This window comes from Melanerpes formicivorus, unplaced genomic scaffold (assembly GCF_026170545.1).
Source record: "Melanerpes formicivorus ecotype bairdi unplaced genomic scaffold, bMelFor1.0.p_v2 SCAF_10, whole genome shotgun sequence".
Classification (NCBI taxonomy): domain Eukaryota; kingdom Metazoa; phylum Chordata; class Aves; order Piciformes; family Picidae; genus Melanerpes; species Melanerpes formicivorus.
Genome location: NW_027142362.1, coordinates 12,388,855 through 12,401,788, shown reverse-complemented (window position 1 = coordinate 12,401,788; position 12,934 = coordinate 12,388,855). Strand labels below are relative to the sequence as shown.

At 37.8% G+C, this 12,934-nt stretch overlaps 1 protein-coding gene across 1 annotated transcript in view; it reads left to right on the top strand.

Annotated features, from left to right (window-relative positions):
* The window catches only part of TRPM7 (transient receptor potential cation channel subfamily M member 7), a 59,395-nt gene that overhangs the window by 27,585 nt on the left and 18,876 nt on the right, over positions 1–12,934 (top strand). The window contains exons 5-19 of the mRNA XM_068143728.1: positions 347–560; positions 1,105–1,229; positions 1,825–1,996; positions 2,824–2,998; positions 4,744–4,867; positions 5,623–5,695; positions 5,973–6,073; positions 6,985–7,119; positions 7,745–7,798; positions 8,550–8,690; positions 9,242–9,376; positions 9,926–10,206; positions 10,691–10,919; positions 12,125–12,280; positions 12,422–12,565. Of these exons, the coding sequence (XP_067999829.1) occupies positions 347–560; positions 1,105–1,229; positions 1,825–1,996; positions 2,824–2,998; positions 4,744–4,867; positions 5,623–5,695; positions 5,973–6,073; positions 6,985–7,119; positions 7,745–7,798; positions 8,550–8,690; positions 9,242–9,376; positions 9,926–10,206; positions 10,691–10,919; positions 12,125–12,280; positions 12,422–12,565 (2,259 nt within the window). The remainder of the gene's footprint in view (positions 1–346; positions 561–1,104; positions 1,230–1,824; positions 1,997–2,823; positions 2,999–4,743; positions 4,868–5,622; positions 5,696–5,972; positions 6,074–6,984; positions 7,120–7,744; positions 7,799–8,549; positions 8,691–9,241; positions 9,377–9,925; positions 10,207–10,690; positions 10,920–12,124; positions 12,281–12,421; positions 12,566–12,934) is intronic.

Genomic DNA, 12,934 nt, shown 5'->3' with positions numbered 1-12,934 from the left:
CTTTTGTAAATATTCCTATATTTTACCTAATTTAGAGATCACCCAGTGCTTTCATAAAGACTCATTTTCTAGGTCACTGTGCCAGTAGAATGGTGTAGCATAATCTTTATAGAGTCATTCTCTTTCCAGAACTTCTTTTGAATTGTTAACTCTCTTCTCCTTAATTCAGAAGGTCATAAAGTAAGCTTGTTCATTTATTGCATCTGCCATGTTTTAGGACAGTGAATTATATTTTCCGTAGCCAGGAACAGGATAATATATCCTGAAATACATCCTGGTGGTTCTTTTTAACATTAATGAAAAAAAAAAATAACAACCAACCTTTTATCTCTTCTTGTGCCTGCAGTATGTGAGATTGTCATATGACACTAAGCCTGAAGCTATTCTGCAACTTATGCTTAAAGAATGGCAGATGGAGTTGCCAAAGCTTGTTATATCAGTACATGGGGGCATGCAGAAATTTGAACTTCACCCACGCATCAAACAGTTACTTGGCAAAGGTCTTATTAAAGCTGCAGTAACAACAGGAGCCTGGATTATAACTGGAGGAGTGAACACAGGTAAAGAAGTACAAATGAATGTGCACAGTTAATTGGATTATGGTTTCTAAGAGCCAAAAGATATAGTGGGTGCATAGCTTTATCTTCATAAAAGATTAATTTGAGTGAGTTTGGTCACTATAAATAAAAATAGTGCATTTTGAACCTGTGCAGTCAGAAGTGGGCTGCGATTTTGTGTTGTGAAGAGGAAAAAAAAGTTTCTGAGGTGTTGGGCCTTCTTTGGTTTGGTTTGGTTTTGGGGCTTGTGTGGTTGGGTAGGGTTTGTTTGGTTTGGTTTTGAAACTGCAGGAGGAAAGACTTGATGCAATTAAAGCAAGTGCAGTTACGTGCTGGAAATGGTTTTGATCTTAATAGACTTGTATTTTTTCTGATAACTGCTACTATTTCCTTCCAATAGATGTAATACTATGCTTTTTTTCCTTGGTACTGTGTCAGATAAGTTGCTAGCTCCTTAGAGGCCCAGTTAACTAATCAAATATTTGTATTTCTTAATAAGCTGCAGCATTCATTACATTGACTCTTTATTTTTTGTGTGTGTAAACAGGTGTTGCAAAACATGTTGGTGATGCTCTAAGAGAACATGCTTCCAGATCATCTCGAAAGATTTGCACTATTGGGATTGCTCCATGGGGAGTGATTGAAAACAGAAATGACCTTGTTGGAAGAGATGTAAGGATAGATTACCTAACTGAAATAACTCTTTACCTGACTTATTTTTCAACACTGCTCAAGCCTGTTTTTTCACTTGTTTTGCATCATTGGAATAGTTGCCTTACATTGACATCTCTGATTTACGCAAGATCATGAGCATGAACGAGTTGCAAAATGCAAATGCACTAGAGGAGGAGGAGGCTGTTCTGAAGTACTTAATCCTTTGTTACTCCATACTGACATTACTGAATCAAATTACAAAAAATGCTGAAGTACTGTGGAAAATTCACATTCATAGGGGACAATAAGTTGAAATATTTTGATGTGGAGTCTCAGTGCTCCTATTTGCCAGAGCAAACACAAACTGTTGGTTTTTTTTCTTTTCCAGAGAGGATCTTTCCTCTGTTATCCTTCAGAACAGAATCCTTTTGTAATTGCTGTCTGCTTTCCTGCTTGATACTAAGAGCTACAGCTGTATCTTGACCCAAAGCATGCTTATGTGTCTCTGTTTCTTGTTGAGCCACCAATTCTTGTGTCTAGACCAAAGTTAAGTTTGACAGAAATACTTGTGAATCTTTACAAGTAAAAGGCATTGTTGTGTGCTTATGCTTAGGTGGTTGCTCCATATCAGACCTTGTTAAACCCATTAAGTAAACTAAACGTCCTAAATAACCTCCATTCCCATTTCATTCTGGTGGACAATGGAACAGTTGGAAAGTATGGAGCTGAAGTGAAGCTGCGGAGAGAACTGGAAAAAACGATTAATTTGCAACGGATCCATGCAAGTAAGTAATTCTGATGCCTGAGGGCTGAGTGTTACTGTGCTTTAATGAAAAAGGTACTTGCACCAAACACATGAATGAGAAAACAGAAAAAATTAGCTTATTGTTTACATTTCAAGTCTGAATGATTGTCTTGGAAATTTCAACTGCTGCTTTAGCCCCTAGATATTTCTGGTAGATGTAGGATTTCTCTGGCACCAGGGAGAAAGGTTCTCTGGAATAAAGTTGTCAGTTTTGCTTTGATAAAGCAAATATGTCACTTAAGTTGCTAGTATGTTGTCAGGCCTTACTGATCTGATTGATTAATGGTTTTGACATTGATCACTTGCAGTTTGTAAAAACATCATCTGTTTGTGTAAAGAAGCCATGACTGTTTTAAGTGTTTTCCCACTTTTGGAGCAACATGTGTATTCTGGGAATGTTTTTGCAACACTCACTGTCAGGAGAGGGTTTCCATGTAACTGTTCAAATTCTATATATGTTGTCATCTTTGGAAACTATTTGAGGGGGGAGGTACAAGGGTAGTTCCCTGAAGGAAAAAAAAGTCACTGTTCTGTATTAGCTTAGGATTTTTTCCTGTGAAGAATTTCTTCTGTTTTGTAGACACTATTCCATTGTGTTTATCAGCTTCTTTGCACTGCTTTCCCCTCAGCCTGAGGTATAAACAGTACTTGAAACTGTGCATTTGCAACTCTTAAAATACTTGGCAGGCAGCACATACGTTTTTTTCACTAGAAGGGACATACTTGATTGGTTAAGTGTGTAAAATCAATTTTAGCATTCCCTATATGTCTTTACATTGTCTTTACTATTTATTTGCAACTTCATAGGAATTGGCCAAGGTGTGCCTGTGGTGGCACTTGTATTTGAAGGTGGCCCAAACGTCATACTCACAGTTTTAGACTTCCTTCAAGAAAGTCCTCCTGTACCAGTGGTAGTATGTGAAGGAACTGGTAGAGCTGCAGACATACTGGCCTATGTTCACAAGCAAACAGAGGAGGGAGGGTAAGTCCCAGCACTATTAGTCAGACTCACAGTTGCGCATAAATGGGTTTGGAGACCATTCTCTAATGAGTTTGTACAAGAGTTTTCACTGTGGAGGGACAAAGGCTAGAAGGAAATGTAACATTGCTTGTGGTGCAGCTTTCCAGGTTGGCTGCAGTAGTAGTGCTGGCTGAAGGCCAAGACTTACTTTCTAGTCCTTGGTTCCTCCCATATACCAGTTGCACCCAATTCTGTAGTCTATGCTTGTTTTAGAAAAAGGATAGGAAAAATGTGCACACCTGTATCCTAAATTAGGGGCATCTCCTGTGTAACTTCACTTGTATGCAGGAATTTTCTTACACCACAGTAACTAAAGAATCCAACTCTCCATTTAAATGCTCTGTCTGCTTCAAATTTTTACTAAGCCATAATAACTCCAAGAGTCCCATTGATCACTGAAGTGTGCACAGCAAAGTTTTGCTAAACAGAAGTCAGATCTGCCCAGACCTTCCAAAAATGTGAGAATAGAAGAGAATAGTGTGTTGCCAAACTACCTGAAAATATCCCTTGATAGAGTGGAAAGGAAATATTTTCATGCAGTTAGCTGTTGCATTGTAGTAATTTCTCTGAAAAAGGATCTGTCATAGTTTAACCCCAGCCAGCAACTAAGCACCACATAGTCTCTCACTCATTCACCCCCACTGGGATGGTGAATAGAATTGGAAAGGCAAAAGTGAGAAAATTTGTGGATTGAGATAGAGGTAAAGCAAAAGCTGCACACTGATAGCAAAGCAAAATAAGGAATTAATTTACCGCTTCCCGTTGTCAGGCAGGAGATCAGCCATTTTCAGGAAAGCAGGGCTGCATCATGTCTAACAGTTACCTGGAAAGACAATCATCATCATTCTGAACATACTCCCTTTCTTTCTTCCCCTAGCTTTACATATTGAGCATGATGTCAGATGGTATGGAATACCCCTTTGGTCAGTTGAGGTCAGTTGTGCTGCTGTGTGCCCTCCCAGCTTCTTGTGAACCTCCAGCGTTCTTGCTGATGGGGTGGTGTGAGAAGCAGAAAAGGCCTTGATGCTGTGTAGGCACCACTCAGCAGTAGCTGAGCTCTTTTCAGCACAAATCTCAACCATAGCTCCATACCAGCTACTACCCCAGCCAAAACCAGTGCAGGATCACAAAATTTCTGAATTGTTTCTTTGGAGTACTCTTAAAACTGAACTTTCTACACACTTCTGTTTAGTGTAATAGAAGTTTGTCTATTTTAAGTGTAGCTTTAAAAAGTGAAAAGGTTACTGTTGGGCTCCACTGTACTTAGTGATTTCTAGTTAATTCTTAGACTTGGATAAATCTTTAAATATATTAGGTCCTTGTTGCAGGGCCTGCCTCTGAACCAGGAAGCAGAAATGTAGCACAGCAGTAAACCAAACAGCTTTATCCATAGTGAGATAAGAAGCAGGTCTTACTCAAAGGAGTGAGTACTTAATACCTTGTGTCAAAGTATTTTAGTTTTAGTTGAAGGTATCTTGGAGCTGACTGTGGGAAGGAAAGGGAGAGAAGCCAAAATTAGTTCTATGAGGCAGTAGTAGAAAGTTGTAGATTAAGCAACCTATACTTGTTTCTAAAGGTTACCCAAGATTTTTGTCACTGAAACAGTAATGAGCTTACAGATATCAGAACTTTGAATAGATGTGTTGAATGTGGTGGTGCTCTTAACTGTTCGAGTATGACAATGTGTTTCTCTGTTTCAATCTCAGGAATGTTCCTGAGGGTGCTGAGCCTGAAATAATTTCAACCATCAAAAAGACATTTAACTTTGGTCAAAGTGAAGCAGTTCATTTGTTTCAGACACTGCTGGAATGCATGAAAAAAAAAGAACTTGTAAGTAGATCTTGCCATAAATTTTTATGCACAGCATGCTTGTGGATATAATATTAAATTGTTTCATGTTGTGTATATTGTGTATGACCAAGAGACACTGACAGCTTTTTTTTGGGGGGGAGTATATTGGATCTTCCAGTTACAGTCAAATACAGTTTTCATGTCTACTTTCTCTCATGGTGAAGAGAGACTTAATTCTTGTGATTATTTCTGGTAATCAGAGTTAGTTTGTAGTGTGCATGTATTTTGTATTTGGGTTGCTGTCTTTTTTTGCTTACTTTGAATGGTAGGCATTGGAAAGGACCTCTGGGGACCATCTCGTTCAGCTTCCCTGCTAAAGCAGGTTTGCTTAGATCAGGTTGCCCAGAATGACATCCAGGTGGGTTTTTAAAGTCAGGCAGGTTGATTTCATAATCTGTAATGAACTGGAGGTATAAACAGAATACTGTGTGATGTTTATAGACAATAGAAAATTGTAGTAATAGTGGCAAAAGAAATTCAAATTGATAGAGCGTAAAGAGTTTCTGCTATGCTTTTTGTTCTAAAAGATTCTCTTGTGTGGCACCTAAATTAGGAAAACAAAACAATAGCACAGTAAAAGGAAGTTTAAATTGAGCATAGTCCTAAATTGCATCAAAGATGTGGCAGTTTTTAAAATGTATTTAAATTCCTGATGTGAAAGACTGGAAATAATCACCTTTGCCTGATAATAACAACTTTGAAACACGTTGTCTGCCCTTTACCCTTTCGGACAGATTACAGTTTTTCACGTTGGGTCAGATGAACATCAGGACGTTGATGTTGCAATACTTACAGCATTGTTAAAAGGTAAGACTTTTCACTTGAAGAGCATTTGGAATCCCCAGCTGTTGTTGTCTAGTGTTTATATGATAGATTGTTTATAAAATTCTATAATCTGTAAGAATCTTCAGGTTTCAAGCAAATCATTACAACGTATTCTCATTGTGTAATACAATAACATGTCATAAATGATAAAATATACTGCAACATTGTGGTGGATTGCTTCATTTGGCTTATCTAGGAAGCAAGAATGTTTGCTATCTTATTTCAATGAATGTAATTGTTTTTGGTTTTGCTTCTTAAGGCACGAATGCATCTGCGTTTGACCAGCTTGTTCTTACGCTTGCGTGGGATAGAGTCGACATAGCCAAAAACCATGTTTTTGTTTATGGGCAACAATGGCTGGTATGTAATGATTTGGAATAAGCAGAACAGTATTTTCTAAAGGAGAGAAACTCATCTTACTGTGAAGAAAGAATCTTTTGACTTTTATAGAGAGAGACTGTAAAATACTGACACAATTATTTTGAGGACAGTAATTTTTGCATAATGCATAGTCCTACAGCTGTTTCGCTATTGTGTAGTTGAAAATGGTCCACAAAATTTCAGCAGTTGCTCAGTGCTCCGATTAATGAGGGGAGAAAAGACATTGGCACGAATTTAGCTTCCATTTTTTGCAGTCAGATCCTCTTTCTTTTTTACAGTTGCATGGCTATAGGAAGCTCTTAAGAAGCCTCTAGTAAAATGCACTGTTGGCAGTACAGCCGTGCCTTTTGAAGGGGAGGACAAAATGTCTGTTTCTTACAGCTTGCAGATTAGTTTGAAAACTACATTGTGGATCTTGCCTTTTCCCCCAGATTACTGTAAAAGTAAAATCTTACATAACTGTGCAATTAAAAGCACATACTGTAAGACTTAGTGATAGCAATGATGGTTCTGAGCATTTGTGCTTGAAACAAATTGTGCTTTAAATATTTTATGCCTTTTGTGTTTTATGCAATACTAATCTATGAGAACGGTGTGACTGTGTTAAACTAAGTGCCTGCTTAGCCCCATGTATTGTGTCAGTAGGAGATACCTAAGGAAGAGTAGAAGACTTACTGATTAAGTCTTCAGAATATTCCCTCATCCTGTAATTGTGTGAAGTTCAGGGGATTTTCTGACCCAAGGGTGACATGTTAGTATTTGTAAGCTTGAAAGGTTTCCCCAGCCCTATAAATGAATGAGGCTGACATGTAATCCAAGTACCCTTACTCTTGTGATACCCTGTTGTGCCACTTCCCTCTAGGCACTACCTTGTTAATTATTTGTTGTAGGTGGGCTCTCTGGAACAGGCTATGTTGGATGCCCTTGTGATGGATAGAGTTGCATTTGTGAAACTTCTGATTGAAAATGGAGTAAGCATGCACAAATTTCTTACCATTCCCAGGCTGGAAGAACTTTATAACACAGTAAGTGAATGATTGATTTTTCTTTTTTAAGCTACTTTTAGAGCAGCTTTTTAGTTCCTCACTGTGTTGTGTGCTGGGTCATGTGCACTAGTCTGAAGGTTGTGGATGTTGATCGGGAAGGCTCCCTCACAAGCAGTTACAGCTGCTGTCTTGATTGTTGTGTGGTGCCAGAGCTGCTTTGTGGCTCTCCAGAAATTACACCAGAAATAGTCTGTCAGCAGCATGTTCATCTATGTATGATGTTTGGGGTAGATAAATAAATTCTACAATTTTCCCTTCATTTATCCCAAACATCAGACAGTAGCCTTGTTGTGGAATGTAAATTAAAATATGTATTTGTTAAAACTTGTGTCTATAAATGTTATATTTTAATGATATAAAAACCCCCATAATGCTGCTATTTCTGTGGGCTTAATTTTTTTTCTTTAAGTTTTTTTTGGGTGGTTTGAAGTTTTTGCATTTATTACACTGTGACAGTTAGCTTAAAAACTAGGAATTTTAAAAAATAAATTAATTTGGAGCCAACATGCACAAGTATTTGGCATCTACTGTAGTCTTCTCATGTTGTCAGCAAACTCTAAATTTCTCATTTCAATTTTTCCTCCCCCCTTCTTTTTTTATAAAGAAACAAGGCCCAACTAACCCAACACTCTTCCATCTTGTTCGAGATGTCAAACAGGTATGATGTAAACAGAAAAATCTTTTAAACTAGCAATGCTGATTCCTCTTTATTGGTTTAGTGATTGCCCATTGGAATGGGCTGCCCAGGGAGGTTGTGGAGTCACTGTCGCTGGAGGCGTTTAGGAAGAGACTGGGTGGGGTGCTCGGTGCCATGGGTTAGTTGATTAGATAGTGTTGGATGATAGGTTGGACTCAATGATCTCAAAGGTCTCTTCCAACCTGTTCTATTCTCTTCTATTCTGTTCTATTCTGTTCTATTCTGTTCTATTCCTTGTGTTTGACTGTCAATTTAGTTTTTTTAATTAAATCTTATTGCAAATAAGAAGTTGCCTCTGCAGACATTCTGCTGTTTCCAGTACTTAGTGTTGCATGCTTAGCGCTCTGCTGTCAGAAGGATGTTAAATTTGAAAAGTGTTGGCTGTTCCATCTTACTTGGGATTGCTTTCCTTTTGTGGGGATTCAAAGCGGATACATCCAGCTAGGAGTAAGTTTGGCTGTTAAAATAATAGGCAAAAACCCCACGTTGCCACCTCCTCTGCAACAGAACGAACATCCACCCTGATAAGAGAGATCATACAGAAAATAAGCTATAACCTTGTCTTTTTTTGAAACTGCTATTGAGCCTTGTAGATGTTGGCAGTTTTTTAATCATGAAATTCCTTTAAAGCTGTGATGGAATGTGTAGAAACACTCTAAACAAGTTCAAGATTATAATTTTGAAATGCTAAAAATACTTCTTGTGTTCTTAGGGAAATCTGCCTCCAGGATATAAAATCAACCTGATTGATGTGGGACTGGTTATTGAATATCTCATGGGAGGAACCTATAGGTGCACCTATACAAGAAAACGCTTTAGAGCTATATACAACAGTCTCAGTGGGAACAATCGGGTATGTGGCCGTGAGTAACAGGGCATGCTGATTCCTGGGTTCTTAATTAAAACAAACCTGTGTGTTTTGGAGAATTGGATCCATATTGCTTTGTTCTTCTTGTCAAAGGCGATAGTGAGGCCTCTGAGGGCAGCTGGTAGCTCTTTTGAAACTGAGCACAAACAAAAGGTTTTGTTTCCCTGCTTCTTTGTCCGGTGCATCTAAATACCTTCTGTTATTGGAACTTTTCCTGCTCACAGAGGAATGGGCACTGGAGAAGGTTATTGGGATGCAGGTATCTTAGCTCCTCATAAAATAGTAAATGTAGCTATCTACTTTGTTACTTCTTAAAAAAAAACCCAAAACAAACAGAAGACTCCACCATAACAGCTTCTTAAATGTCCATCAGAAAAACTCTTGTTGCTGTTATCCAAGTTCATCAGTGTTTCAGTGACGAAGTGACTGTTTAATTTGTCAACTAATTATCTAGCTATAAACAGATGACTTTATCATGTCTAGCAGGTAAGAGCAAAGAAATCAAGTCAAATGCCTTCCCCTTATTGTTGTTGCAGCGGTCTGGGCGAAATCCTTCCAGCACTACTCCTCAGATGTGTAAAAGCCATGAGTCTTTTGGTAACAGGGCAGACAAGAAAGAAAAAATGCGCCATAATCACTTCATCAAGACAGCACAGCCATACAAACCAAAGGTATGGATGTGTGAGTGGAACATTGTGGGGGTGATTTGAAGTAGTTGAGAGTGGAGAGCCTGGTTCAGATCCAAGTGCCACCACAGTGTGAGCAGCAGTAGCTTTAATGGCTTTGGTCAAGCTGGAATTTCAGCCTTGCTTTTGTACTTGTCTATAAGCTGTCCAGCATGCTCACAGGATTCTGTACAGAGTGTTTATCTTTCTGTATAGTAATCTCCTGGACAGGCTCTGATATGTTCTAACAATGATGGGGAGGCTCACATGGCTTCGTAGATGAAACAAGATTTGGCCATGTGTTACTGTAATCAGTATCCATGAGTTTCCTCATTCATATGTAAGTATATTGGTTACTGCATTCCTTTTGATCTATAAATCAAAGGCATTCAGTCTTCCAGTTAATAAAATTAATTGGACTCAACAGCATTTTTTGGAACAAAAGTTCCAGCTGCTTAAAAAAGTTGATTTTTGGATCACTCAGCATTTTATTTCAAGTTCTGTAATGACCTGGCTTAGAGATTTAAAATGTAACTTTCTGATTTTATTTTAAAGATTGACACTGGTGCAGAAGAGGGAAAAAAGAAAAGAACCAAAGATGAAATAGTAGACATAGATGATCCTGAAACAAGACGCTTTGCTTATCCTCTGAATGAGCTGTTGCTTTGGGCAGTGTTAATGAAGAGGCAGAAGATGGCCCTTTTTTTCTGGCAGCATGGGGAGGAGTCCATGGCAAAAGCCTTAGTTGCTTGCAAAGTGTATCGTTCAATGGCATATGAAGCAAAACAAAGTGACCTTGTGGATGATACTTCAGAAGAACTGAAACAGTATTCCAAGTAAATAACATTTATATTGTTACAGATTTTTTGGTAATTTACAGTGGAAGTAGTGGGCTATATATGAACAAAACACAAACTGTTCCATTAGTTCACTGAAGACGGTTCCTTCCTGCAAAAAGTATTAAGTGGCATTCTAACAGAAGTTTTGTGTTAGATACTGTTACAAGTAATGATTTATAGTTAAATTAAAATGACACTTAATATGCCATTTACTTACTTTCATGTAATGATATGTCATTACTTACTTTCATGTAATCTCCTTGCATGTTTTAACAGCTGTTTGCAGCCTGCATATGTTTTCAATAGCAGTCACAGATTCACATGTTGGAGTTACAAATTACTGTATACAGTATATCTGTACAGAAGGGAATGGTTTCAGTTTATGCCACTGGGAGTTTAATTGTACAAGAAAAGTCAACCTAGACACAAGGTCGTTTCTGTAGATAGTAAATTTTGTTCTGTTGTTTTTTCTTCGTTCTAGCGAGTTTGGTCAACTTGCAGTTGAACTGTTAGAACAGTCCTTCCGACAAGATGAAACTATGGCAATGAAATTACTAACCTATGAGCTTAAAAACTGGAGCAACTCAACTTGTCTGAAGCTAGCAGTGTCATCAAGGCTTCGTCCCTTTGTGGCACATACTTGTACACAGATGTTGTTATCAGATATGTGGATGGGAAGGCTGAATATGAGGAAGAATTCATGGTATAAAGTAAGCATTGTCACAGTTTGATGGTGTACAAAGTGGAATTTCTTTAAATGGAAGGAAAGCATGTGTTTAAGTGTTGTTAGTGTGAAGCTTTCACAGCTGTAGCTTATCTTATGAAATCCTGTTAAACAGCCTCATGTACCCTTAAAAAAATGTATTTATCATAAACTCTTCTTTTGACACTCTATTATCTTTTCAAATAAGGTACAGAAATATAGAAGGCAAAAACCAGGCAAGTAGCCTTTACTCAAAGGCTTAAAGAGATCATGTGAATACTAATCCACTACTAAAATCATAGTGGTAAAAAACCTTAACAGACAGAAAACCTGCCATAAGAATGTAGTTTCATGCATTTTGGCTTTTACAGGTGGCATAAGATTTATGTAGAAAAGCCTTGTGTATATCCTATTTTGGAGGAAGAAACTGAGCAAAAGAGGAGCACAGAATGAAACCAGGGTGGGCAAATTTGGGATAGGTTTTCCAGTGGTGCCTTTTTGGGTACCGATCAACTGAGCCAAAATGAGAGTTGTGTATTTCTTTGAGGTAGTGTACCAAAATGTAATTATTGATGGGAATATAATGAAAAAACAAAACAACTTTCCTACAAAATATCTACAGGCATCATTTAACTTGTGACCTACTAACATCCTTTTTCATAATTGATTAACAGTTTTCCTGCTTGCTTTGTAACAGCCTAATGACAATAAGTAGCTTTCAGTTATTCTCTTCATCCATACCTTGGCTCATTTTTTTACCATGATTTGACGAAGACCCCTAAAACAAACAAAATGTTCCCTTCTCCTCCTCTCCCAACAAAACACAACCTCCACTTCTGTATGTTTTTTTCAGTATACCTTGATAGTGCACAGTTCCAGAGTTTCTGGAAGTGGATTAAAGAACAGTGTAAACAGAATACCTCTGAATCTTCAGGCTAAGAGTGCATCCTTTCTAGTGGCTTTGAATTTTGGAATTTGTTGTTGAATTTCTATTTTTATTTTCTCCCCCCCTATATCTTCAAGGCACACTCTTAGCCTCTTACATGTGTATATAAGTAATAACAACTAATAATTTTCTACATTTTTTTTTCTCATAGTAACAAACAAATGAAATTGGGATAATGTCTTTTCAGAGCATTTTTCTATATTGGTGTATTCTGGTAGTTTACTGTACCTGGGAACTAGTTACTATCTACTCTTTGTCTTTTCCAGGTGATACTGAGTATTTTACTCCCTCCTGCTATATTGCTGTTGGAATACAAGACCAAGGCCGAAATGTCACATATTCCTCAATCTCAAGATGCACATCAAATGGCAATGGATGATAGTGAAAACAACTTCCAGAATGCAGCAGACGAAATACCTATGGTAATGTGGGACAAGGAGAGATATTAAAACCGGAATGGATTTAGAATAAACAATTACATTTTAAAATCAAAGCAAGAGTTAAAATGAGTGTCCAAAAGCATGTATTTCTGCATGTGAAGTTTAACTGTCCTTTCATTTTAGGAGGTGTTTAAAGAAGTGAGGATCTTGGACAGTACTCTAGAAAAGCATGATATGGAGACTCCAGCAAAACCTAAAAGGCTTCCAATTACACAGAAGTTTTATGCATTTTATCACGCACCGATTGTGAAGTTCTGGTTTAACACGGTGAGTTTTCTTCTGTGTTACTGGCATTTTGCTTGGAAATCTAATATGGATTTTGGGGGTTCTTTCCCCAACACATAGTGACCTGGATCAAAGTTTAAACACTCTTTTAAAAAATAAACCAACACCCCTTACTTTGCTAAGCTGAAAATGAGGTGTACTTGATTTCAACAAACTGCATGTGCAGGCATGCATTTGAGAAATACTTTTTGTTGGTGCTTTTGGTTGGTTGGGTTTTATTTGGTTGGGGTTTTGTGTGTTTTGTGGTTTGGTTACTTGTTTGGGTTTTTTAAGAGTTTTATTAGCACGCAAATTTTTATTCTGACCTGAGCAGTTAACTTCATCAGTTTCTAGCAGGGATTCTGTAGTCAT